Raw genomic sequence first — 27,544 nt, 5'->3', positions numbered from 1 at the left:
GAGCAGTGACTCCCTCCCCTCCCTCCTTAAAACCACAACTGGATGCTTATTTGCTTTCTTTCTTTATTTGACTTAGATGAGAAGATTGATACCACTCCTCCTCCTCTAACTGTCAGCAGGAAAACTCCCAAAATGTCAAACTATTCCTTTAAGTCAAACAGGTCATTTAGATAAAAAAAAACTGCTGTAATAAGTTGTATAAAGTGTAATTATTGTAAATGCTGTTTTTGTGATTTTTGTGCATCTGACTGCTAATTTTTTGTTGTCTCCTGACAAAACAGAACAAATAGTTTTGTTTTAAAAAACTTTTATTCATTCTCTCACCAGTCATATAAACACTTCACACATACAAACATAAAAACATACAACTACTGAGACTAAAAAACAACAAGAAAACACCATCAAACCAAAAAAAACAAAAAAACAAACAAACAAAAACAAAACATGTTATTTTCCATAAAACTTAACAAATTGATTTGTTCTTTTCTTTTTTTTTTTAAACACATAAGGTGCTGTAGCGATGAATGTACAGTACCGTTATAAAATCCCCTGCACTGAAAGACTCCGACATCCAGCTTTTAACTGAAACGGTCTTTCAAGGTGTCGCCTTCTCTTTTCAAATACACGTCTGAAAGGAACAAAAAAAAAATAACTGAAGGTTTTAGTCAATTATTGAACTTCTCAAAGCTGTAATCAGGAGTTTATTATTTCTCATGTCAGACATTTATTACGTCTGCTGTCGCTGGAGGACATCAGAGTTTATAGCAGGGGAATGTGGACGCAATGAGACAATAATAATCTCTCTACTCGCTCCCCTGAAACATCTTAATCCCAAATAAATCTGCTTCAGAGTAACAGACAGGTGGATACTTCAGGTAGAGCAGGAGAGAAACTATTCTCCTGTTGGGACAAATGATTAGAGATGTGCCGGTAAACTGTTGAATACACCGACCGAGGACTCTGAACACAACGCAGTCCTGCCTTCATCAGCTGCTAGAGCTCAATAAAACTGTTGTTTTCTGCATGTGATTACAAATTTCTCTGCTTTTTTTTAATTTAACCGTTAACACCCAGCAGATAACACTGACTACAAAGTTCTTGTCAATTTCATCAGGAAGAATTCAAGCAAAATATTGAGATAAGAGTAATTTAACTATATTTTAACACTAATAGGAGGATTTCAAGACACTTTGATGATTATTGTGATAATAATACTGTTTACCAGGATATTTTTGAGAGTCTGATACCGGCACATGTCATGATCCGCTGTCCCAACAACCGCTGGGAATCAAAAAGGACGTTTACTTTTAGACAACTTACACTTTGTGATCAGTTTGTTTGAATAATCAATACTTCATTGGGTCGTGGTTTAAATCACCAGACAGCTTTCAAACAAACACATAAAGATACAGTGTAAAACCTTTTCAACACATTCATTTACATTCCCGCTTATAACATCTGATGTAAATTAAAAGGTTCCTGTGTGTTACCGTGTTTGCGTGTTTACTCTCACACACAGTGAAGGGATTCGTTACTCGATTTGTTGAAATGAGACATCAGGGAATACAAAAAGAAATAAGTGCTCCGTTACAGAAACATTCAACTGTTGCATCTTTCATTCAAAACAGGATTTTTCTTCAGATTTTAAAGGATAAAGCAGCTGATATTAGTCAACAAATCCCAACAGTGGGGAAAATAGAAACGTTATTACGTCTCAATAACATCTCAGACTCTCAAACCCACCGGTTCAACTCAAGACAAAACTCTAAAATATATATAAACAAGTTTATACTTTCATTTAGGCTAAATGATCTTAAACAGCTGGACACTGTAGTGTTTAGATACTCCAACAGGAGCAGTTAGTACGTTTGTTGGGGACTATTTTCCGCCCCGCGTAAATACACATTACTGAGTATAAATACATTACAGCAGCACAACAGTGTGAGTGGGACTGACTCAAAATAAACAAGGCTGCAACTAACCATTATTCTCACTATTGATTCATCTAAACTGTTAGTTTTTTTTGATTCATCGGTTAATATTTTGTCAATAAAATGTTAATAAACATTGAAAAATGAGTCCCAAACTTAAAGATATTCAGTTTACTCTCATTTATGACAAAAAAAAAGCATCAAATTCTCACATTTGAGAAGCTTTAACCAGCAAATATTTGCTTTTAAAAAACAAACTAAGACGATTATTTGATTATCAAAATAATTGCCGATTCATTTTCTGATTTTCTGATCGATTAATCGACTAATCGTTGCAGCTCTAACTGAAAATACAGTGTGTGTGTGTTGGTGGTGATGAAGGAACGTCTCACCCAGCGTAACAACGAGGCTCATTTATGTGTTTGTTTTTAAGTTTTTTGGACAAAAAATCAACAAAAGTCGTCCGAAGGAAATCAGACTTTGGATAGACAGGAAATACTTATTGGTTGGATCGATTCATCATTGGGATTTGTTGACAATAATACAATATAGAACAACCAGGCTTATCCTTTAAAGTATTTTTTTATACAACTAAGGACACACATTATTTACCACTTCAAGAAATGATCACAGTCTGGAAAAAAGTCTGTGGTTTAAAAAAAAAAAAAAAAAAAAAAAAGGTAAAAAACGTGAGCCTTCCTTCAAAACTGTTAAATATTTTATGTTTTTCAAAATGTTTCAGTTACAACAATCATCTTTTTTTTTTTAAAAGCTTCAACATTTTTCCCACCAAGCAAATACTTTAAGTTAAAAAGTGAATTGTTTAAAACCTCCATTTATTTTCCCCCCGATGAAGAAAAAATAAGGAGCTTATTCAAGCCGAAGAGGGCCGACATCATCGTCATCAACTGTCCTCTGCTGCTGGTAAAAAAAAAACTGGACTTTCTCCCATAAACATCAGCAGTAAAACCCCCTCCCACTCCTCCCACTCCTCCCAGTCATTGATCAACCAATAATTAACCATTGAATATCTGCGATTGATCAATTTGAAACAGTGAATCTGATATGACACAGAGGTCTGCACATGTTGATACTGCAGAGGCTGAAATTGAAAAAAAAAAACAAAAAACAGATGAAATGATGAAACCTGGCTACAGTTCAGACTCTCACACACACACACACACACACTTCCTTTCATCCAAACACATCAAAATCCGTTAAAAAGATTACTTGTAGTCAGATTGTCATACAGTGAACTAAAATAAGATTTTAAATCACAAAAGGTTTGTTGATATAACTGTAAACTAAAACTAAAATGTTTTTCTTTAAAAAAAAACACTAGGGTGCTGAGACTTCTATAATCCAAAGTTTTTTTTAAAAAAAATTTAGGATCATGTGCAAGTTTTTTTTTTTCTCTCCCCTATTTTGGCACCACAGCCAGGCTGATCAAAGCAACACATGCGCACACACAAACAACCAACCAGTAAAACACACATGTTTCTGGTGCAACCGCAGCTTGTTGTTTCCCCACAAACCAGCACATGTGTGTGTGTGTGGTGTCAATTTTAATACTGTGAGTTGCACAGCAGACTGTCTGTGTGTGTTTTTTTTTCTGTTTTTGTTTTTGTTCAGATGTGTCTTTTAGTCAGTACATCAGTGTTTGATGAGCTGCTCTGGTTGGAGGGTGAATGATAACAACAAAAAAATGACACACAAAGTGCACACACGTTTATGTACAAGCACACCGTTAACACGACTGTAACATTCAACCACCCAGCCCGCTGCAAAAGATTCCTACGTTAGTTTATCCAACTTTTCTATATCTTTTAAAGGGGCCATATTGTGCTTTTTGTGTTTGTGTTTTTTTTTAATTTATATACTGTTACGGTGTCGGATATCTAACGTTAAACACGGTCGACGTTCCAAAAACTTGAGGTTAACGTGTAGAAATGCTCCCTGAAAGTCCAAAAAAAACAGGGCTTCAACCTGCTCTGAACGCTTCATTTGTGACGTTTTTTTTCTACCTCGCTGACAACCTGATGTCATCTCGTTTGTGCGTGTCGTCTGTTTCATAGCTTCGGTCGCTAAGGTTGTTAAACGGTGTTGTTTGGTGTTGTCGACTCGGATCGGATTACATGTGCGGATGTGTCTGAGAAGTTGACGTGTGGGAAAAAGTAGTGAAATCCTACTGCTATGTTTTCGTTTCACGGTTTGTTGTCGTAGCTGGCGAGAGGTCGGCCAGCCAATCACAACAGAGCCTAAAACGGCTTGTTTCACACGGAGGCTGAACCGAGGGGCTGCATAAAGGGCCACTATAAGATAAATAAGGAGTTTTTTTTTTTAACTGTAAATCATGAAAAGATATTCCAGTAAAGCCCCAGAATATAAATACAGACCTGGAAATGTGCATGATATGGCCCCTTTAAACTATTTTTTATTCTATATCTATGTTTAGATATAGTTACATTTTAAAAACTGCTGCCAACATTAAAACACTTCTTCCTCCTGCGTGCTTCCAGATTTCTTTTTCTCCCAAATTTCTCTTGTGATTAAAAAACAAAATTAAACCTGGAAATTTTCCCACTTTAAACTAACACGTGAACACGCCACAGATATACAGATATACTGTACCTACACTAATACTAACGTATTAGTCCCTTTTAATGTATGTCCAGCCCTTGAGGAGTGAAGCGATGCAAGTGTGTGTGTGTGTGTGTGAAGGGAAAACGTACAGTATCTCTAAGAAGCTACTGTAACAAAATCTGTGTGTGTGTGTGTGTGTGTGTGAGTGTGTGTGAACCTTTACGGCAGCTCAAGACCCTGAGAGTAGAGTCCTCATTAAGTTACTCGATTATTCTCTTACACTGGGAGGACTTGAGTTTACCAAAGGCACGTCAAATACCAAAAAACCAGAGGTCTGAAAGCGGTGAAACGCTGCGTGTGACAAGCGCGTCACGGCAGCTGGTCTTCAGTTTTTTTTTTTTAAAAGATAAAAGTATTTGTTTGTTTTTGTCTCTATGGCTTCAGGGTTGTGTAACGAGGGTATGAAGTATTATCTCTCTCTCTCTCTCTATAAAGTGTGTTTTTCTGTGAAGCGTGTGATGCAGTGTGTGTGCGTCCTTCTCAAGTCCCGTCGTTTGGATTTTTTTTTTTTCTTTTTCTTTCTCTCTCTACACCGTGTCCTCGTCCATCTTGGCGACGTCGTCCAGCGTGACGCCGGCCGGTACGTTGTTCTCCTCGCCGTCCTCGACCGATTTCGAGGGCGAGGCGGGCGCCAGCATTGCTTTCTGCTCATCCTTGGCTTCCGCCCGCTCTCTCCTCTCTTCCTCTTTTTTCTCTCGCGCCAACAGTCTGTAGTTGATGCCCATTCCCACGAAGAGGAAGACGCTGGAGACGATGAGGATGATGCCGCAGCAGATGTACGTGTAGTCGTATGACTTGTAGTAGTTAAAGAAAGTACCTGCAAACGGACACGAGACAGAAAGACAAGTCAGATTTCAATGTTCAAATAATAATAACTAAGATTATTGATCTGGCACTTATTGAAAGTGATTTATAACATAAATTAATGAAAGTTACAAGTTAAAGGAGCCTTTTAACAGTGATGTAATAGAAGATATTACCCTCACATGACATACATTCATTCGTCGGCTACCTCACCATGTAACACTATCCTACCACCCCTCCCTTTTCCCGCAATGCATGCTGGATGTCTTACTTGTGAGCGGTGGTCCCAGCAGCACCGGTCCACACTCCACAATCGTGACTAGACCCACAGCTGAGGAGAACCTCTGCGCCCCCACCAGGTCCATCAGCGTCTCGAACAGCACGGCGCTCAGCCAGCCGAACGCGAAACCGAAGAAAAGGGCGTAGATCACGAATCCGGTGTAATCGACCGACAGCGGCGCCAGAACGTGACAAACTCCGTTGTAGAGGACGGCGGCGGCGAAGAAGTACTGCACTCTGGGCCGGACCCAGCTGGTGTTGGCCAGAAGGCCCATGGAGGGCCGGGCGACCATGTCGACGAACGCCAGCACCGACAGCAGGAAGGCGGCCTTTTCCTTGCTGATGTCTTTGCTCTTGGCGTAATTGGAGAGGAAGACGAGCGGAGAGAAGAGGCCGAAGAACATGACGACGTTGCCCATGAGGTACAGCAGGAAGCCGCGGTGTTTGAACAGCGTCAGGTCGATGAAGGAGTTGATGGTCTGCATGACCGTCTTCTTAGGCTGCCCCGCTTTAGCCTCGGCTACCTCTGAGTCGGGTTTGGGAGGTGGGGTTTTGGGTCCGATGGGCCTCATGAGGGATCCGGCCACGCAGCAGTTGAGCAGAAGCCCTCCGAGGATGAGGAAGCTGCCTCTCCATCCGAACTCGTCGTACAGCCAGGAGTTAATAGGAGCCAGAGTGGACAGGAAGACCGGGCTGCCCGCCATAGCTATGCCGTTAGCGATGGGCCGGCGCTTGTAGAAATATTTACCGATCATAGTGAGGGCGGGATTCAAGTTGAAGGCCAGTCCCAAACCTGGAGGCAGAAAAGAGAAACAGAAAAGAAAAGTTAGACAAGATGAAGAAGAAATGATGTTCGTTAAACGCCGCTCAATATATATATATATATTTAACACTCACCTCCCACTACTCCTATGAAGAAGTAGAGCTGCTCCACAGTGTTGCAAAACGAGGCTGCGATCAGCCCCGACCCCGCCAGACAGCCACCGAGGATGATGATTGGTCGACTGCCGAATTTGTTCACGAGGATGCTGCTGATCGGACCTGCGGAGAATGACACACGTGGGACGAAAAGGAGAATTAATGATACCATGTAGATATAGCGAGTTAGAGAACAGCAGCGTTGAATCCTGAAATAGTTATTAATGCAACATGTAGAGCTGAATGATGGGCATCCTCCACTATTTTATATTTTATAGATTATGGGAGGATTTGTTGTTTGTCTTTGTCTTCTAGTAAATTAAACATCTTCAGTTTGGACAAAACAAGGGGAACTTTTCACAATTTACTGTCATTTATTGTACAATTAATTGATTAATAATAATAAAAAATCCCTGTAGATTAACTGATAATGACAAAAAGTTTCTATTTCAATACATCAGCTCACCATTTCTACTGCTCACCAACAGGTGGCGCTACGATGTCAAAAATAAAAAAGCGGAACAATGACTGATTGTGTAACAGCTCTGCCAGTAGGATGGATGCTACATAAAGGAAGAAGGGAGGAAGAGGAGGGAAAAGGGAGAGAGAAGAGAAGAGAGGAGAGGAGGAGAAGGGAAGGGGAGGGGAGGGGGGGGGGGAACGAAAGGGCGAGAAGGACAGAGCCAGGCGGTGCAAAGTACATTACGTCAGAGTGATAGTAATGTACACCGAGAGATAAACTGTAAGGCGGCAGAGAACAGAGGAGAAATCATTCCACGCCTATCAGCTTTGCGTGCCGAGCTCCCTGTGAATGGGCCTTCACATGGGTCCGGGCTGACGCTGGCTCTGCTGGGTATGAATACAAAGTAAAAGGCCTGCTGAATCTATAGCTCTGTGTGCATGAAAAGGCCTGAAAGTCAACGACAGAGACGGAAAGAGCGATACGACTCTTCCTCTGGCTGAATATTATGTTTGACAGTCGGGAAAACAAAGATAGTAGATACACAAAAATAATAAATTTTTAAATATATGAATGATCCTCTGGAGGGGGGTAACTCTCAGCAAGACAACCAGCCCTTCACACAGACCATGGTGGCTTTGACCTTGATTTCTGGCAGCTGACCATAGAGGCCGGGGGCGCTCTGGACGCACGAGCATTCACTCGATAAATGCCTCTCTGGCACTTCAGCTGAGTCCCAAATCCATACTACACACTCACTCTACGTCAGGGTTGGTGTAAGTAATGTGCTCGCAGTGGAAAAGTGGCAAAACTAAACAACAACAACAACAAACCCCCCAAGAATTTTACACATTTAATTCTTGCGGAGTACTACTGCATATGTGATTAGGAATTTAAAGGGACATATTATGCTTTTTATGAGTTTCTGTTATTAATGTGCTGTTATAATGTTGGATGTCTATATTAAACATGGTCAAAGTTTCAGAACTTGAGGTTAACGTATGTAAAAATGCTCCCCGAAATTCAAACGCCAGGGCTTCAGCCTGCTCTGAACGCTTCGTTTTGCAAAGTCGCCTCTACTTCCTCCTTGTGATGATGTCAGATTGTTCACACATGTCCACAAACAGCCGTCTCTTCTGTAGTCTTAAGGTTGTTCTGGGCTCCGACATGTACGGATATATTTGAGAAGTTGACATTTTCCTACTTTTAATGTTTGTTTACGTAGCCGTTGTCCAATCAGAACAGAGAGGGCCTTAAAGAGACAGGAGCTATTAAACCTCCTGTTTCAGAGCTGAACTGAACCTTTTTTGTCCATCATGAGTCGGGAAAATATTGTAGGAGTGCAGAGCATTATTGTTGGAGTGCTCTTAAATATACTCAGCTGGTATGCACACTAAAAAGCCTTGTACACCGTTGCACATGGTTACAAAAGTAAATAGTGAATTTATGAAACCACAGCACACATATTGCATTATTTCCTGTTTTCTTGCTGTGGAGATTATGTACTGTTGTTTTGTAGTAAAGAACTGGGGCACAGCTCACGTGTGTCACTGAGGGTCTGACCAAACCTGTCGCGGTGGGTTTCGGTGTCGCAGTCGAACGAGAGATAAAAGAGGTGATTCGAGACTCGTTGCAGCTTCACAGTAAAGAACACAAGTGAACCTCTACTAGGACAGGAATGAATCTGCATCCACTCAACACTCATGCACACATAAACAAATCAGCAGTGACAGTCTTTGTTGCTGTCTGGCAAAACACAAAGAGGGCAGTGAGTAGTGTTCTCGGAGATATTATATAAACGATTTGTTCTCCCCCCCCTCTTCCCCTTCCCCTCCCTCCCTTCCTCCCTCCATCCCTCTATCCATCGTTTGCTCACTGTGAAAGAAAGAACAACAAGGAGGAGAGGGAAAGAAAAGACCTGTCCTCAGCTTTACACCGGCAAAAGCATGTGAGCGTGTCGGGGATGGGGGGGGGGGGGGGGGGGGGGGGGGGGGGGGGGTGAACTCAGCTGTGACAAGCTTTTTCTTTTGTCTAATTTTAGCGGTGACATTTCTGCTTCTTATAGTTCCTGATCAAGGTTTTCCTACAAAAAAAAAACAATCCTACTAACTCAAAACTTCATTACGGAGCAAACGCTTTCATAAAAATGTGAAGTTTTAGTGACCATCTGAGGCGTAAGAGAGAGAGAGAGAGAGAGAGCAGCTGGTGATGAGTCAGTCCTAACGGGGTAAAAAAATAGACCAGAAGTGGAATGATATGACAGGAGGCATCTCTAGCGCTGAAACAGCTGATTGGATTTGCCCCAACAGTAATTGAGAGAATGTATTACATTTCTCTCACAGGACGACACCCCCCCCCCTCCCCATCCTTTTATTCAGACTGAAGCCCTTTTAAGGAGCATTTCAACATTTTAGAAAAATATGATTATTTTGCCATCTTGCAGAGAGTTGGAGGAGAAGATTGATGTTTGTAAAGCTGCAGCCAAGAGACTGTTGGTTTAGCTTAGCACAAAAGACTGGAAACAGTGGGAAACGGCTAGCTTGGCTCTGTCGATCGACGGAAATTAAATCAGCAACTGTTCTGATAGTTTGCAGCCAACAGAAAAAGTATTACCTCAGCCATCAGATTCTGTGGGAATAGGGATGACGTCCAAAATCAGACAAAGAACAAAATAAAAGTCCAAAAAATACAGGAAGTGCAACTCCCAAAACGTTAATAAAAATGGGTTTTATCACTTTTATATATTCTTTGTTTTACCTCTACTACAAGGTGGATAAATATGCTCTCAGCTTTAAGGGATGAAAGCAGAAAGTGTATTGTTGCCATGGATACAGTGAGTTACGTTGTGGGCTTCAACTTATATTTAAACTAAGTTAGCTATTAGCAGTTCTTGTCTTGGATAATAGGTGCGCAATAAGAAGCTTTACGAATAAATTTACCAAGATATGGGGCCCTTTGTGTTCTTTTATTCATAATTTAACTTTACTTGCTTAATTTAACTGTTACCTGAGTGATTCAGTTCCCTTCTGGTATCTCTATACATCAGCATTAGGCTGCAGTTAACGATTATTTTCATTATCTGTTAATCTAAGGATTATTTTTCTCAGTTAACCTATTAATGTCTATAAAATACTGAACCCAGAGTCAAAGGTGACGCCTTCACATGTCTTGTTTTGTCTCATCAACAACCCAAAGATATTCAGTTTCATGTATGACAAAGAAAAGTGTATCATCGTCCCATTTGAGACGTTAAAACAAGGATTTTTTTTGGCATTTTTGCTTAAAAAACGATTAATCGCTTATATTCATTTTGTGTCGACTGACTTAATTAGCTTCTTCTATCTAGAGAAGAGAACTGATGACTGTTGTATTGTTTTGTGTGACCATCCTGCCAACTTGACATCTTTTCTGCTCCTTTTACGTCTATAGTGCATCTTATTTACAGTGTTGTTTGTTAGCGTTGGCTATACTAGCAGCTGTAATTGATTGTAATTGATGTGACCTCTTTATCTTGTTTATTTCATGCCTTGAAACTAAAAAACAGATAAGAAGAGAAAAACTTAAAAGACAATCTCACTTTACATATTTTCCGCTTCCTTTTCCTCTGCGAACGGCATCCTGCACACTTCTTACTAATTCACACTGTTAGTCATCTGTTACTGGCATCATCGAACGTCAATGGATGAATAGGTGAATAGGGTTTGGGGTTTTTCTTTTTTTCTAACTTTTGGGTGAGAGAGGTGTGTGTACGTGCGCTGCAGCGAGTAGGACCAGCCTGTGAGTAATACTCTTCAGCGTTTCCCCTACCACTGCCTTAGAAGGGCCGCCCTCCTGGGGGGAAAAAAAAACTGTTTATTTATGTGTTACAGTAAGCGCAATAAAAGCTTCACAAGTAAAACGCCAAGACAGCCACAGGCAGGGAGAGAGAGAGAGAGAGAGAGAGAGAGAGAGAGAGAGAGAGAGAGAGAGAGAGAGAGAGAGTGTATGTGTGTGTGTGTGTGTGTGTGTGTGTGTGTGTGTGTGACAGTGAAGCTGGCGACCGGAGCAGAAAGTATGAAGTTAGCGGCATAGCTGTGAACATAGCAACGCAGTGTGTGTACAGTTTTAGTCTATTTGTCAGTGAATAAATGGTACAACCCCTTCTCTGCCCCCTGAAGCGGTAAAACCAAATGAGGAAACACCATTTGTGGTAATTTATGTCCCAGTTTGGCCAACAACAATCCCAGACTACTCTTGACTGTAGTAAACGCAACAGACATACTGACATCACCGAATGGGAAACCACACAGGCAGCCTCGGCAATCTGGTGAATTGTGAAATCGGAGACAAAAGGAGGAAAAAAAAAAAAAAAAAAAACTGCTATTCCAACATCTGGCTCCTGTTATGCAATGTCACTCCTCCCCTCTGTTCTTGCCTCAGCAGTTCCCTCTCTCTCTCCGAAAAAACCTACTGAATAAGACTGCAGGCTGGCACGTATGCTCTTGAGAGGAGGCTCGGATGAGTAAGTGGAAGGAACAGATACCATTTTTAGATATGGTAAATTTGAACTTTGGAGAATAAAGAGAAAGAAAAGGAGTTGATGTGCTGGTTGAATAAACGTTGTGGGAGAAAAGTAAGAGTCTGTAAATGAGGAAAGAGCTCGCTTTGTGTCCTGAGACAGAAAAGGAGAAACTTGATCTGAAACCAAACCTGAAACTGGAGTCGTTCTCTTCAAATCCTGCCTTAACATGTAAATGCTGCTGTTGTTTCGGTGCTAATGAAAGAGTTCACCAAGTCCACTAATTACTAAGAACCAGCTGATTACATTTCAGTAGTGTGTTTTCCTCTATATTTTGTGTACGGAGGCAGATGTCAGTTGGTAAATTAAAATTTTTGTCCAGACTTGTAATATCTAAAAAAAACTCTTGGATGGATCATCATGAAACTTTGTACAAACATTCATGTTCCCCTGAAGATGAATCCTAATGAATCCTTAATCCTGTTTGTGTGTCCGCACCCTGAGGGAGGAGCAAGCCGACACATGTTGGTGTGTTTTTTTAATGACTCTATCTCATTGAAGTAAAGGCCTTTTACTTTTCTACCTTGAGCATCAGGATCTGGATTTTTTTATGCCAGTTCTTGGTCTTAATTCTTCTGCTCTTTTTGGATATTATTCCCTTCCATGAGCACCAGTACACCAGGGACACCAGCAGCGCTCCTGTTACTTCTCTCTTCTTCTAATGAATCCTAATTTGGCCTCGTTCACACCTGGCATTAACACAAGCAGACAGCTCTGAGGGCGTCAGTTCACACAAGATCTGTGGTGAAACTCTGCTCTGCGCTGGCTGTGCCGTTGCCCGACTTCAAATCATTTCAACTTTGACCTCGGTTGCTGCTGACCTTTCGGGACACAACCGATGAGATACCAGCTGTGAGTGACATGCGAACAGGGGAGGTAGAGAGTGTGATGGTAACCTCGCCGTGAGCGACGAGCAAATCTCTTATCATCCGAAGGTGTCTTCAGGACGCGAGTGACCGCTTGTGATCGGATCTCACTTCCTCTCTCTATATGCAAATAAACATGTACGTCGTTTACATATGCAAACACTAAATACGTTTTTCCTTTTAACTGGTGTGAGGAAACAAGACACTTCCTGTGTTTAGTCAGGCAGAAATTAAAAGAAGAAGTTTGCAAAGGCCTCGGTGTGCAGACCAACTCACAACTCTTTGGCCCATATGGAGCTCAGACGGTCTGTGTGTTTCCTCCACATCCATGAGAATCCACTTTGCCTTTGCTTCTTCTTCTTGTTATTTTGCACATTTTTCTCGGGCAGCTTTAGATGGATTACCGTAGAACAAATATGTGCTTGTTTTCATATCTTGCTTGCAAGCGCTCCTAATGTAAGTATGAGTTTCTCTTATTGTCTGCTACTCTCCCTTCAGTAGTGAGCCTTATTGAAGCTGTAAGGACTGATAGTGCAAGAGGAGGAAGAAAGAAAAAAAAAAAAAGGCTTGCGTTTATTTTTGTTTTGCTTCAGTGAAGTGTGAAAGACAAAGAGGTAGCACCTCGAGACGCTCACACTCGAGCTCTAACAAAAGAAACAGTCTAAAGATACTACGAGTCAAACGGCCGTAAACATCAACACGCCCTCCTCCGGAGCTGCTTTTCCATTCACCGTCAAGACTTTCCAGATTACTCCTTCACGTCTAGGAAACACAACACCGGCCCCGACGTGAGCAACAATTGGAGAAAGGGCAGAGTGGCATCGCTCTACGTGCAGAGTTGAAACTCCCTTCTTTATGTGGTAACTCTATCTCCTGCTGTTTATAGAGAACTGCAGTATAAACCACAAACGCCACAAGCTGCACAGCCTCTTGAGTTTATTTTGGTGTCAACGTTTGTGCAGAAACCTTTTTTTTTTTCTTTGTGAGTGCAAGAGTAACATGACAGTGTCCGTCTGCTGGTTTGATGCATGTTGAAGAGACTGAGAGTCTGCCACTTATAAGGAGTGTACTGAATGTTGCTTATGATGTCAAGCTGCAGTATTTTGGGGTTTTTCAAAGACTTGTCTCAGACAGTCTTTTGACTGTTGAAGATTTCAAGATAAGGGAGGCACAAACTGCTCACTGTTCACTCTGTGCTCGTGCAACTTGATAGAGTTTGAGCAGTTTTGCAAAGACAGAATTGGAGGGAAATGTTCAGAGTCCAGATGTAAAGCTAATTAGAGCTGATAGAAACATATTCTGCAGCTGTTTTGATAAGCGATTATTTGTTTAAGTCGTTTTTTCAAGCAAAAAATGCAGAATATCCACTAGTTCCAGCTTCTCAGAGTGTTGATAAGCTGCTTTTCTTTGCATTACATGACAGAAAACTGATTATCTTTTGGGTTTTGTGTTAAGAAACTGTCCCAAGTTTTGCCTGGTACTGTAGGAGTAAACACAAGACGCTCACCTCCTCCGTACATGACGGCCAGCATGATGGAAGAGATCCAGGACACCTGACTCGGCGTGGCATCGAAGATGGCCTCGATGTCTTTGAAGAAGACGGTGATGGATTTGGGGAAGGCGTAGGAGAAGCCGATGGAGATGAAGGCGCCGGCTACCACCGCCCAGCCCCAGCCGCCCTCTGGAGGGGTGTACCCCACGGGCCCACCCACCGCTGCAGGCATGTCTGCTCACGGAGAGGAGGAAGAAGGAGACGAAGGAGTCACACTGCTGGATGGGCCTCGGAGGATTTCGAGGAGGCCGGACGAACTGGGAGCAGGATTCAAAACACCTGTGGAGAGAAGGAGAGGTTGTAAGAATCATCATGACTCATCAAAAATACTAATATTTTATCTTATTTGCTGTCAGCTGGACGCTCAAATATGTAGGAAAAGATTGATGAGTAAGGAGAGCAGGAGGACAGGAGGAGAGCGGTGGAGGAGCCACATGCCAACACACACCGGCAGTAGACGAGTCTGCGTGTTTATCCTACAGACCAAACGATTAGACCGTCGGGACGTCGGCGTGAAACCGAGGCTTTCATCACCACCATCATTTCTCATCTAAAATAAAAGCGCAACCTCACACGAACTGTGCAGCGTAACGTTATACTAGTGTTGACTGTATCCGCTTATCTAAGAAGAGTGTCTCTAATTACACAGAGATTATGTTTCATTGAAATTTGGTAAAGGGAGTTTGAGCAGTCCCTCCCTGGCAACACTCGCTTTAAAAAAAAAAAAAAAAAAAAAAAAAAGAAGCAAACTGCATGTAAAAATAACACAAAGGGCCCAGAGGACTTTTAACTAGAAAAGTGACTGAGCCCGAGGAAGCTGTGACGCACCGCCGGCCGGCCGGCTCGGCTTCATCTCACAGCCTCCTCTTCCAAAAACAGCTGACGACCAAAATATTATAATGCTGAAGCAACTGCAGCATTATAATATTTCAGTGACATACATTTACAGCTGCCAAAAACTCCTTCCTCAATGAATGCATCTATTTAACCTCTTTTTTCCATTTAGGCCACACATAACAGAGTTATTTATGGTCTCCTCTGACATCAACTCTGCTGCTGTTTGGGTCATTTACCTTAAATGGACTCTACAAAAAGCAACCACACAGGAACTTCACACTAAATCTGTGTGGTGGTGTTATTTTTTTTTTGAGCAAACCCGAACTCTGTAGACAACAAGATGAAAAAAAAAAAAACTGGATGTTTGTACAAACAAAAAGTCCCAAGATACTGAGAGAGGGTTCAGCTATTCTTGTAGTAACTAATGAACAGCCGGGCGTCACGCTTCCCTACATGGCGTTTAGTCTCGATCATGCTGTAAACAACCTCGCTGCACCAATCATTACACTGTCAGCCTTCTGCAGTGACTGGTTAACTGGTCTCACAGCGTGTCCGGAGAGTGCTGACGGTCGTCACGTGCGGCTTTCACATCCGTCTGCTCCTTCTTTTCTTTCAAGTGTCTTCGCTATAAAGACCAACATTAATAATTAATTTAAAAAAGCACTTGATACACATGCTAAATATATAAACACTTGCATGAGAGTACACGAGATTTGAACTGGAGTTCTCCTCTGATGTATCATAACATCAGGTTGTTTTGCATGTTTGATGATTCACCGTTAATGCTGACCATTCAGTTATTTCCTGCCGTCCAGGTGGTTCATTCCAGTCCGCTGTGAAAAACAACTTGTGAACTTTAAACTGCAGCCATAAGTATCTTTGCTATTAAGAATGAATTAAATTACTGTTTAACACGACAAGGTCACAACTAACACTTATAATCCATTAATCTGCAGATTTTTGTCTGTTTCAACATCGTTTTGTCTATAAAACATCAGAAAACGGAGTAAAATGCTTGTACAGCTCCAGATGTGCAGGTAACAATGTCTTATTTTGTCAGATCAAGCATCCAAAATCCAAATATATTCCATTTTCGATCATGTACGACACAGAAAAGCTTCAGATTCTCACATCTGAGAAGCTGCAACCACTAAATGTTTCACATTCTTACTAAAAAAATGACTAAAACGTCTAATCAACTTATCATCTTTGGGAAATATGTATTTGACATGTGCTGTGATTGTTTAGTTTGGTTCATGACGGGGGGGGGGGGGGGCGATTTATGAGCTGTACTGCAGCCAGCCGGCCGGCAGGGGGACGATGGAGATGTTTTGGCTTCGCTTTTTGGGGAACTTGTCATGTCGTCCATCTTTGTATACAGTCAATGATTACAACACACATGAAAAACACATTTGTGCAATGAGAACATTCCTGGAAAAGGAGCAGATGTATCCAGACGGCGTCCAGTTTTATCTGCGTACAAGCTGCAACTCCTCCACAGATCCCCCCCCCCCACAACGAAACACTGTAGACTGAGTTATGATGAACTGTGCAAGGTTTGTTTCTTCATTTACTGTAGATTTCGCTCTAAAGGTTGATGCAACATGGAAAAGAAAGACATGAATCACTAGAATTTGTGGCCTCAACCCAGAAAAACAACCAGAAAAAAGCCTCATTTTAGAGCAGCCAATCCTTATTTATTTACTAAATATGTGTATTACAGGATGTTTCTGCTTGTTTTTATCATAACTCCAAAACATCCTTTTCCATTTAAAAAAACAACCAAAGTTAGTCTTCCTTCTTTTCACTTAGGATCACTTATTCAGTTGCAGACATGGCTGCTATGTCGGTTAGGTCGTGTTTTCCCAGTAATCCGGGTCAGAAGCCTCTGACTAAAGTCAACAAATTCAGTCGTGTGTAGCACTTAGCACCAACAAACAGTCAAAAAGCATGACGTCAGAAACTAAACAGTCAGCGCAACCAAAAAAATGAGCACAAGAGCGCAGGCGGTTCCACTTCCTCTGTGCTTGTGTCTTCTAAAAGGTGTCAGTTACGACACATAAGCAACCCAACAGCTGGTTGACACAGACCTCAATGTGATCTGATTTAATCGGTTCCTGTGCGGCCGATGTGAGCTCAGACTCTTCATATCACAGCATCGGTGTGAGGTGTGCATCTGTATTTATTCAGCAGAAAAAAAAAAAATGGAGACTGTCCAAGGTCTGTAAGCTAAGAGATTTAACACTTCCAACAGTCACTCAACACTGACCCAGTCCAGAAACCAGTGCAGACATAGAAGAGAAAAGAGTTTTATGTCAGATGGGAAATCTTTATTATTCTGTTTAAGCTTCTCTAAAACCTGGATATCCAACTAAATGTCATAGTAGCTGCCGGACCTTTAATTCATTAGGGCCTCTGAAGACAGTCCGTGTAGCTACGGGTCATCCGAAGGCCAAAGACTAAGACTGGCAAAGACTTTCTGGCCCTCTCATGTTCCTCACAGAGCTTTTTGCACACATAGCCCTTCCTCCAATGACCTCACTAACACACAGCCACGCATACTCTCACAAATGCTTGTACAAACACTCGTCCATTACTCTCTCGCGCTGTCACTGCCGCTGAAACTTTGATCTGTTCCACTGCGGCTGCGAATTCGAGATCAGACGTAGTAAGAAAAAGCGACCTCGGAGTACGTCTAACAGATAAAAAAAAAAACAAGTCCCAAAGTGTTGACCCTGTGCATGTGTGCTAACGGGTCCTGACCTCGGTGCTCGCTGCACGGTCTTCCTGTATTCAGGAGGAATGTGATGACTGCAGGAGTAACTCCGCAGCCAGTTCTCCTTTACTTTGAACATGAGACACTCGGGACGAGGCTGCGTTCACGTATATGCAAAATATACTTTACACATTTGAGTTCTCTAGCAGAGAGGAACAGGAAATGTGACTGCGGACAAACACTACAAGAAGTTCTGTCTGAATTATCTGAAAAAAGGGCTCAAAACAAATAATCAGTAAAAATGACATTGCTGTTTCAGAAACAGGAAGACAGAAATCAAATAGGAAGCTGGATGACACCGCAATATTCAAGTTTATTACTCAAGCAATTTGTTGTTTAACTAACGAAACCTCACAGCTGATATCTGCGGTCTTATCATGCATCTCTCTTAAGGTCATATGAGGAAAAAACATGTGAACACACATGTAAAAAGGCGTTTCTTTCCTTTTTTTTGTAGTTGTTGAGTTTTTTAAAGTGTTGGTGAGCCTGAATGTGTACCACCAGATCAGGACGACTGTCATTCTGTCCCCTCTGGAAAGTTAATTAGCCAATCAACTGAAGATTAGTGCAAATACCTCATTAGCAGGATATTTCTTAACTTATTCCAACTTTACTGGATGACCTCATACGATCAGTTCAACATTTACCAAATAAGGAAGCATCTAAAACTCAGAAGTGGATGCAATTTCCTGTTTCTAGCTTCCTTACACCCATCTTTTAGCTCCATCTGACCAACCTGCATGGTTGTTAGGGACTGATGACCTTGGTCATAAAGGTCATCCAAAGGTCCATCTGACACGGATAAACCAGCCTTCTCAATCAGACTTGTGCCGATTGGCGATCGGATCGTATATATTGACAGTTGGTTTGGTTTTTCCTGCGCCGATATTAAGGCAACTTTAACTAGTTTACTATCAGAATTAATATACATAAATAATCTCTAGAATCTACTAGATCATACTGTGCATTTAGAGATGTTTCTGATAGTAATTACAAACCAGTTTTGTCTCTTTTCCATGGATCTGACACCCCGCATATGATTGGATTGTGATATTGAGACAATAACGTTAAACGGAACATGACGCTGCGATATTTCGCACCTATCTGCCAACTCGAGTGAGCACGATCGGCCGATATGAAAATAGAAACGATTGCCTCCTCTCGATTACTCTCAATAGTGATGAGGAGCTGGTAGTAAGTAGTGACCAGGTTATGAATTTCACAGGACAAGATAAACGACAACTTACCCACTCAACAGGTGAGGTGAGTTTTTTTTTTTTTTTAGTTTTTAACCAAACTGTGGTCTTAAATCTAACTGTTATGTACGACTGGCACCCTGCAGCATGCATGGGTTAGAAAGTCTTTGTGAGTTTGGTGGGGACAGAACCACATGAGTCGTTGAGATGAAAAAAGAGGCAGGAGGAATGTGATATGTGGTCTGTGGCCTGGTCTGAATGGGAAGCAGGCTTCACCAGAGGGACTGGATTTATGTTGCTATCTCCCTCTGAGGTCCCCGCTGTGTGCTGGACCTTAGCTTGAAGTGTGTGTGTGTGTGTGTGTGTGTGTAAGTCTGTCATAGGATACTTTTGGGGACAAATTTCGGACCAGTTAATTGGGGACGGCTTGTCCCCAATTGGGAAAAGGTTGATTTTTGGGTCAGTGGTTAAGGTTAGGGTTAGGGTGTGTCTCCATGAAATGAATATAAGTCTATGTAACGTCCCCAAAAGTGACCATGGACTGATGTGTGTGTGTGTGTGTGTGTGTGTGTGTGGTTGTGTGTGTGTGTGTGGGCGCCGGTAAAGCAGGACAACTCCTGAAGGAGTTATCAATGAGGCCATTCATTCTGCAGTAACAAACGCTCCCTTTACCAAAGTGTGTAGACGGACTGGAGTTACCTGAAATCACTTAAACGACAAATAGCTTCATCGGCTGAAACAGTAGATTATATAAGGACAAAATAAAAAAGAGCGAGTTTATACTGTACTAAAATAGAGATCTATTGTTACAGTAAAGATTTAAGATGCCTCGTCTTCCCGAATTAGTGCGATAAGAAAGACAGGATGCTGATGACAGTGAGAACTTGTGAGGAGAGTAAACAGAAGGAAGGAAGGCAGATAAACAGGCTTTTCATTTCTTCCATGAATGACTAAGTGACTGTAATTTTCAGAGTCATCGTGACTCTGTGAAAAGTCTTTATTTTCCCAAAACTTGAACTCTAATAGGGAGCTGAAGTCAGCACGTCAGTCTAGACTCATGTTCCATTAGCTTTCTGTAACTCAATGCAGTCTCTCATTCAGCGTTTTTCTTTTCATCTGTGTGTTCCTGGGGTTCCTGCGCTCCGTATTTCCCAGACAACTCCAGCTTTGTGATTTTAAAAAAAAATTCAACAACAACTACTTTGTGAGCACAGGAAAAAAAAAAAACTACAAACTCCACACAAAAAAAACAGTAAATGGGGGTACTTGATGCTGCATTCCAGACAACATGGGAAATTTCCAGCCTCCTACTTGAAAAAGTATGATGGGACGGCTCTGGAAGCTGGAGCTCTTACTGGGAAACTTCATGCACCAGAAATTTGCCGAGAAACAGACGCTCTGACGTCACTCGGTATGGTAACTTCCACAGAACCGAGCATAGAGGTCAACACTGTGAATGTTGAGTAGTAAGGCCAGAAACACTGCAAATAAAATTCAGATTAATTATCGATGTAGAGCGATGTCAAAACGACTAGACGTTGCAAATATTCATACGCTGCCTGCCATCAAAAGGTTCTCACGATCGGCCATGTTTGCGTTTGGCGTCGTGAGCTCAGAATTTGGAATTATCAACTTGGAAATTTCCGACCTCCGACTTGACTTTTCACCCGTAGCCATATCCATAAAACTTCCCAACACTTTCCTCTTCATTTCTTCTAGTTGTAATCTCTGTTGTCTACAAGCTCAACTCTCTCATGAACCCGCCTCCTCCATCCAGCCGTGACCTTTAAACCCGCAAACTTCTCAGGTTTATGGGAAATGTTGTTCGTTAAAAAGGCAGCTAAAAATCATAAATATTGAATAAAGAGTTTTCAAAAAGCTGCCGTTCTTATCTAAACATATGAACTGAGCCACACTAGTTGGGTTTTTATCCCAATGTAGCGCAAATTTTAACCGAAATTTCAGAAAATCGAACATCACAACTTCTTACTTTTGGAGGCGTTTTGATCACAGCTCTGTGTCAGTTATACATACATCAACTTTTCCACCTCGTCCAAGCATAAAGACTTTTTTTTTTTCCCAAATATCCGGCATTTCCACTCACATGTTTTTTTTTTTTTAGGCACAAATTGAAAAACAGTGAATGGAAACCCACCTGATGTTGAGAAAGGCTCTGCTCCAAGCCTGGATTTTTAATTATTAGCGTAGTTACAGTTACCGTCAGCTGGATTTTAAACGGAGGTTTTCTTACTTCCCGGAGGTTCCGGTTACACTTCGGCTCTCTAAAAACACACACACACCAGGAAACAAAAGACACGAGGAATAATCGACTACTATGACATAACTCCTTGTTTTGCTCGTTCACTTAGCTTCTGTTGGGGTTTAATACCTCGAATAAGGCCACTGACATCCCTTAAGTCCAATTACAAAGCATTAAAACATTTGTTGTCTGCAGCTAAATGGCTGTGTAATAAAAACCAGATTAGCACTGACCTCTTAAACCTCCCTGGCATGAACTTATGTTAATGCCGCTCCATGTATCCCTTTCTCACACACGTCTGTAAATCTGAGAGGCGCTGCGAATGTGTTCACATGCGGGTCACATGTACTCGCCACATGTCCACTTGTGCACACACACACACACATATATGAAGTAACCTGCTCGGGACCCTTCAGCTGCAGATATTTATATGTTTTTTACCATGTGGCCGTGTGAGGAACTCATGTGCGAGTGTGCATGTAGAGAGAAAAACAAATGTGATTCGTCAGGGCAATGATCTACAACGGAAATGTGGTTTCAGAAAGAGGTCACTCGTATTCAGGTAATCCCTTCACACACACACACACACACACACAAATGTGTAAAGCAGCCCCTCCCACTTCATACAACAGGTGTTTACTCTGCAGCCACTCTGTCAGATAATGGTTTGAGGACTCTTTCCTATTCAAAAAACCCATTTCAAACACAGTAAAATGATTAATTATGGCCGGCAAAATGCTTATGAGTTAATGAATCCTGGAGACTAACAACTTGAGACACAAGTTTACCCTCCAGGGTCTGAAATTAACTCCCGGCCGATGTAGATTTTTCCGTTTGGTGAGTAAACCTCATGAGGCTATCTGCCACACTGCTGCGTAAATGTTTGTACCAAAATAGTCATGTAATAAAATATCTGTCATGACGGCTCGGAGGAAATTACTCATGTTTGTTCAGTTTATACAGTGTTGACAAGAGCGTCGTATTTGTTTTCAACGTGCGTCTAAACAGTGCCGCGAAACCTGAAGAGGTCGACACCATCCGCTGACCCGTCTCCTAGTTTCACCAAACGGAAAATCTACCCACGTTAAGAGCTTGGCTTCTTATCTCAATAAAAAAATCTATTTGTGACACAAAAAAAAGGCTTTTTATTATTTTGGCTGGTGCCGGTAGATTTTTTTTTTTTTCATCTATCGGTCTCCTTGGCAGGTGAATCCAAAAGTTAATTCGGACACCGCTTGGCTCCACATCTGGTTCTACTTGTGGTTTTTCCCTTTTAATCATTACCACGCTTCCTTTCACACATACACGGTAAAAAAAAAAAAAAAAAAAAAAAAGCACAACAACACAGAGCGCTGACATATCTCCACATTCGTTGTCCCTTTCCTAAACCTCAGGCTCAAACCGACATTCCTTCGTTTATTCACGGCATTTTTCTGAAGCCTTTGCTGAAATCTATCTCCAAACCGCCTCTCAGCTCGATTGTTAATTCTTAAATAATAAAGTTAAGATATCTGATTATGTATTCCAGATAGTAGAGTTTCCACATTCACTATGGATACCAGCCAAACACTCGTAGCAAAGGAAAGCACCTAGTCAGCATTAGTTAAGGTACACTTGTGTCTTTTCATGGCTCATATCTTCTTCAATGACAACAATAAAGATTACACATAACAAAGGTTGCACGATTCGGAAATTCTGAGAACATTTTTTTTTTTCTCCTGCCTTCAGCCTAGCATGAGAGCCAGAACAAATTGGTGATATGAAAACAGAAAGGACAGGTTAGTTTTGGAGAAGCACCAGAAATGAGATGAGGGCTTCATGAGAGCAGAAATATGCGGCTGGAGAGTTGAACAGAGCACAGTGAAGCAAGAAAAAACACTATTATATAATACATTTAGGGCCTGGATCACTGCAACGCATGAAACGTAAAGGTCTCGACGCTGACTCATCACTGGTGTTGGGTGATTACTTTGTGACACATTACAGTTATGTGATTACTTTTCCTCGTAATGAGTAGTGAAATCCAGTAATTACATCACAATTACTAATCTCAGTAAAGCTCAGTTACTTCTACAGTTTGGGGGGGGGTCGTCTTCCGTGAACACCTCAACGCTTGACCTTTTCAGCACTTGTTGCTTAAGGTATCTCTCATGCACATGTCTACTTCTTGTTGTTTATTACTTTATATACTGCACTCGTACCTGGTCAGCTGCTTGAGCTGCTTGTACCACGACTCTTTCAGAGTCATTGTCCTCTAACGCTTCATTGTCTTGCCTCGCTTCTCGCTTCCTTTTGATAAAAGCGTTCACTAATTGTAAAATGTAAATGTCTTGTCTCGCCGCATTTGTACGTCCCTTTTGATAAAAGCGTCCGCCAAATGTAAAATGTATTGTTTGCCGTCTTAGTCTGACAGAGGTAGGGCTGAGCGATACGGACAAAGTCAAATATCATGATGAGTAATGTGGATATAACGACTAAGTAGGTAAATTATACACCAGCAGGAACAGTCTGGTGAGTTCAGAAAATGACATCACTTAACTGTAACACAGCCTTTAAAACCAGGAAAAGACAACACTTATACCATATCATGATATTACAACATCCAAAATATATCTAGTCGCATATCACCATATCAATATAATAGATGGAGGGTAGATGTAACAGTTGGGACAGACTGGTCTGGTACATACTAGCTTGATGTGGGGACCACATTAGCTAGCACATTAGCAACCACCAAATAAGGAGGAATGCAACTCCAGGTAGGTAACTCCGAAGTAGGGCTGCAACTAACGTTGATATTGTTGATATCATTGATGATAATGAAAAATGGCCGTTCTAATTTCTTAGAGCCCAATCTGACTTCTTCGAACGCCTTGTTTTGTTGGATCCTGACATTTGAGAAGCTGCAACCAGCAAATGTTTGGAATTTTTTTCCTTAAAAAAAATGTCAACACAGAAGATGTAACATGTGGCTGCGGAGGCTTTGAAGCAGACAGACAGAAATTAATCCCCAACTATTTTTTAATCAGTTTATTGTTTTGAGTCGTTTAAGAAAAACTGTCAAATTTCTCTGGTTCCGGCCTCTTTACTGTGAATATTTTCTGGTTTCTTTAGTCTCCTGTGATCATAAACTGAATATCTTTAGGTTGGTCAGGATAAAACAAGACACTTTAGGTTGCTACTTGGGTTTTGAGAAACAGTGACAGTAGCAATTAATCAATGAATCAACTAATCGTTGCAGCTGTAAAGGAATGCAGCACATAGCTTCAACTGCTCTGCCAACTGTAATGTTTGATGTTCTACTGACCCCCTGAGGGAAATATTCGACTGTTTGTCCTGCAGGGAGGTCAGAGGTCAGAGGACAACACCCTCGGAGCTCCTGCGTGCGTTTAGCAAAGGAAACTTCAGCAGGGTGGTTGTTTGAGACCAGCCAACCCAAATGGAAAACGACACAGCACATTCCGCACCACGGTTAGAGAATACCGTCTGGTTAGACACTTATTAATAGACAACAAGCAGCTCTGGCTGTTTTGGGACAATTGGGACAAGCAGGGGCAGCAGCGCGTGTGGCTGTCGTGTGATCTTTCCACTGACTGCTGACCCTCAGAGAGTCAGCATGTGAGACTCAGTGCTGGAAGAAGTATTCAGGTCCTTGACTCAAGTAAAAAGCACCAATACAGCAATGTTAAAAGACTCCATTACAAGTGAAAGTCCTGCATGGAAAGTCTTACTTGAGTAAAAGTACATAAATATCAGCAGAAAAATGTGCTTAAAGTATTAAAGTAGTGGTTTGGTCCCTCTGACTGATATATTATTATATATGACATCATTAGATATTAATACTGAAGCATCAGTGTTAGAGCAGCATGTTACTGTTGTAGCTGCTGCAGGTGGAGCTAGTTTCAACTACTTTACATACAGTTAGATAGTTTAGTCCAGTGGTTCCCAAACTAGGGGTCAGGCCCCTTCAAAAGGTCACCAGATAAATCTGAGGGGTCGTGAGGTGATTAATGGGAGAGGAAAGAAGTTCTGATACACAAATCTGTTTTCAGTTTTTGGACTTTTTCTAATCTTTGATTTTTGGGGAAATATCAGATCATTTGAACATTTATCAAAATGAAACCATGTGAGAGGTTTGGAGGGAAAAATCACTGATTGGTGGAGCTGTTAACAACTCATAGACATGTGAAATGTGACCCCGACTACACACTGGTTTCATCTTTAACAATGTGTTGTATTTTAAAAGCTTGTTATAATATCCATTGCGTCAAATCTTCATCTGAAAAGTAACTAAAGCTGTCAAATAAATGTAGTATACAGTACAATATTTCCGTCTGACATGTGGTGGAGTAGCAAGCTGCATAACGTGGAAACACTGAAGTAAAGCACAAGTACCTCAAAACTGTACTTACGTTCAGTATTTGAGTAAATGTGCTTTCCACCACTAGACTCATTCAGCTCTTTGCAGAATAGATGACATATTAGGCCGCGGTCAAATGCATCGCTGCACCGGGTAAGAATCACGACTATGGCTGAAGATCACGTCCCCCTCCTCTGTGTCTATTAACGGGGGGTTTTGGCTCCGCGCCGACGGCACCGAGAGACCCGGAGCGACAGTCCGTCCGACAGCACACGGCAGCCTCACTCACTTCACATGGGAGTGTAAAAAAAAAAGAAAGAAAGAAAGAAATAGCGCCAGCAGCATCACGCCACACTGAATGAAACTACGTGGGTAGTTATAAAACCCGGTTATATGAATCATGTGCACCTTGTCGTATGAAGAGGGGGATATAATAACGGCAGCCGAAACGGAGAAAAACGGAGCTTAAGCTAATTTACCACTAACCGAAATTAGCCGGCGGTTTCATTCACTCAAGCACAAGTTGAAACGTTAAACAGAAAACAAAAAAAGGAGCCGTTTGATTCATCAGCAGCCTCATTGTGTCTCGGGCACAACGCGCCGGGACGGTTAGTTTATTCCGCCGTACGCTCGCTCTACTCACCGTGGTTGTTCAGCGGTGTCCGGTATCCAGTGTCCGGGAAGGAGGCTTAACGGTTCGACGTATATGTGCGTTTGTGTGTCTCCCGGGGAGTCGTCGCTCCTGACGATGGATACACGTTGATACAGCAGCGCAGGGTACCAGACTGGTCAACTTCTGGGATGGTGATGATGACACTAGCTCAGCGCGCATGCGTAAAAGGGGCCCCCTCTCTCTCTCGCTCGCTCTGTGTGGAAGTGGTGGAATCTGATGAAACGCACGTGCGAGTGGTATAGACGTTGAGAGGCACGCGGAGGGTGGTCAATGTTGTAAACTACTTTATAAACATGTTATTAGATTGTTAGTATATCTGTTTGATTGATTCGCTTATTATTTTGACCAGATTTTATATTCACAAATCCAAATTCTTTATTTTTATAAATACTTTATTGCAAAAGTACATTTTGCGTTACGTTTGCGCACATATGATGACGTTCATACTTATAGCATTCGTACAATATTTATGTATTTTATAGTGAGAACAAGAATAATAGAAGAAAAAGGAATCAGGGAGGAAAAGAAGAAGAGAAAATAAGGTAGTGTGACGTTGCGTATACGTGCATACACACACGCATGCACACAGCTGCAGTTCCATCAACCAAATTAAAAAAATCTGCTACTCAGCTCTGTAACCACTGAATTTAAATTTCATCTCATGGTCTTCTCATATAACGTCAAATAATCTTGCCTTTAATTTGACAAGCTTACATTATTAATTTCTAGTTGACATCGTGGGTGTATGTGATGTGCTATCGTGTGTAGCTTTGTATTTTGTATAATGTGTCCTGTGTGTTCATTGTTTGCTTTGTACTGTTTGTTATTGTGCTGTTATAATGTGTTACTTGTGAGGGACTGAAGATGAAAATTAGCTTTAAAGCTAACTCTGGTGCAGTACATTTACGTTTAAAACTGTACATTGTCCCAATAAATACAACAACATAATAACGACATATATACATATACATACATATATACACAGATGGTGACAAATTAAAGGAAAAACCAACATAAAATGTCTTAGTAAGGCGCTGGGTCACCATGTGCCACCAGAACAGCTTCAGTGCTCCTTGGCATTGATTCTTTAGGTCTCTGAACTCTACTTGAAGGATGAACATCATTCTTCCAAAAGATATTCCCTCATTTGGTGTTTTGATGGTGGTGGTGGAGAGCGCTGTCTGACACGTCAGTCCAAAATCTCCCATAGGTGTTAAATTAGGTTGAGATCTGGTGACTGATGACGATGATTCACATCATTTTCATACCCATCATACCATTCAGTGACTCCTCGTGCCCTGTGAATTGGGGCATTATCATTCTGGAAGAAACCACTCCCATCAGGATAGACATGTTTCATCGTAAGATAGAGGTGATGACTCAGAACAACTTTGTATTGATTTACAATAACTCTTCCCTCTAAGAGGACTA

At 41.6% G+C, this 27,544-nt stretch overlaps 1 protein-coding gene across 1 annotated transcript; it reads right to left on the bottom strand.

The window, feature by feature from the left end:
- Positions 1-683: 683 nt before the first annotated feature.
- Positions 684-26,258, bottom strand: LOC122981992 (monocarboxylate transporter 1-like). The gene is made up of 5 exons (XM_044350906.1): positions 26,084-26,258; positions 13,967-14,290; positions 6,555-6,698; positions 5,650-6,450; positions 684-5,391 (listed from the first exon to the last, which is right to left on the bottom strand). The coding sequence occupies exons 2-5, from the start codon at positions 14,181-14,183 to the stop codon at positions 5,102-5,104; spliced, it is 1,452 nt and encodes a 483-aa protein (XP_044206841.1). The 5' UTR covers positions 14,184-14,290; positions 26,084-26,258; the 3' UTR covers positions 684-5,101.
- Positions 26,259-27,544: the final 1,286 nt, after the last annotated feature.

This window comes from Thunnus albacares, chromosome 5 (assembly GCF_914725855.1).
Source record: "Thunnus albacares chromosome 5, fThuAlb1.1, whole genome shotgun sequence".
Taxonomy (NCBI): domain Eukaryota; kingdom Metazoa; phylum Chordata; class Actinopteri; order Scombriformes; family Scombridae; genus Thunnus; species Thunnus albacares.
This window is presented reverse-complemented; position numbering and strand designations above follow the sequence as displayed.

Excerpts from the sequence above, each read along its gene's own strand:
- LOC122981992 (XM_044350906.1), bottom strand. The coding sequence starts at position 14,183 with ATGCCTGCAGCGGTGGGTGGGCCCGTGGGGTACACCCCTCCAGAGGGC. Across the intron at positions 6,699-13,966 it reads GGCCGTCATGTACGGAGGAG|GTCCGATCAGCAGCATCCTC; the intron begins GTGAGCGTCTTG and ends CATTCTCCGCAG. Across the intron at positions 6,451-6,554 it reads CTTCATAGGAGTAGTGGGAG|GTTTGGGACTGGCCTTCAAC; the intron begins GTGAGTGTTAAA and ends TTCTGCCTCCAG.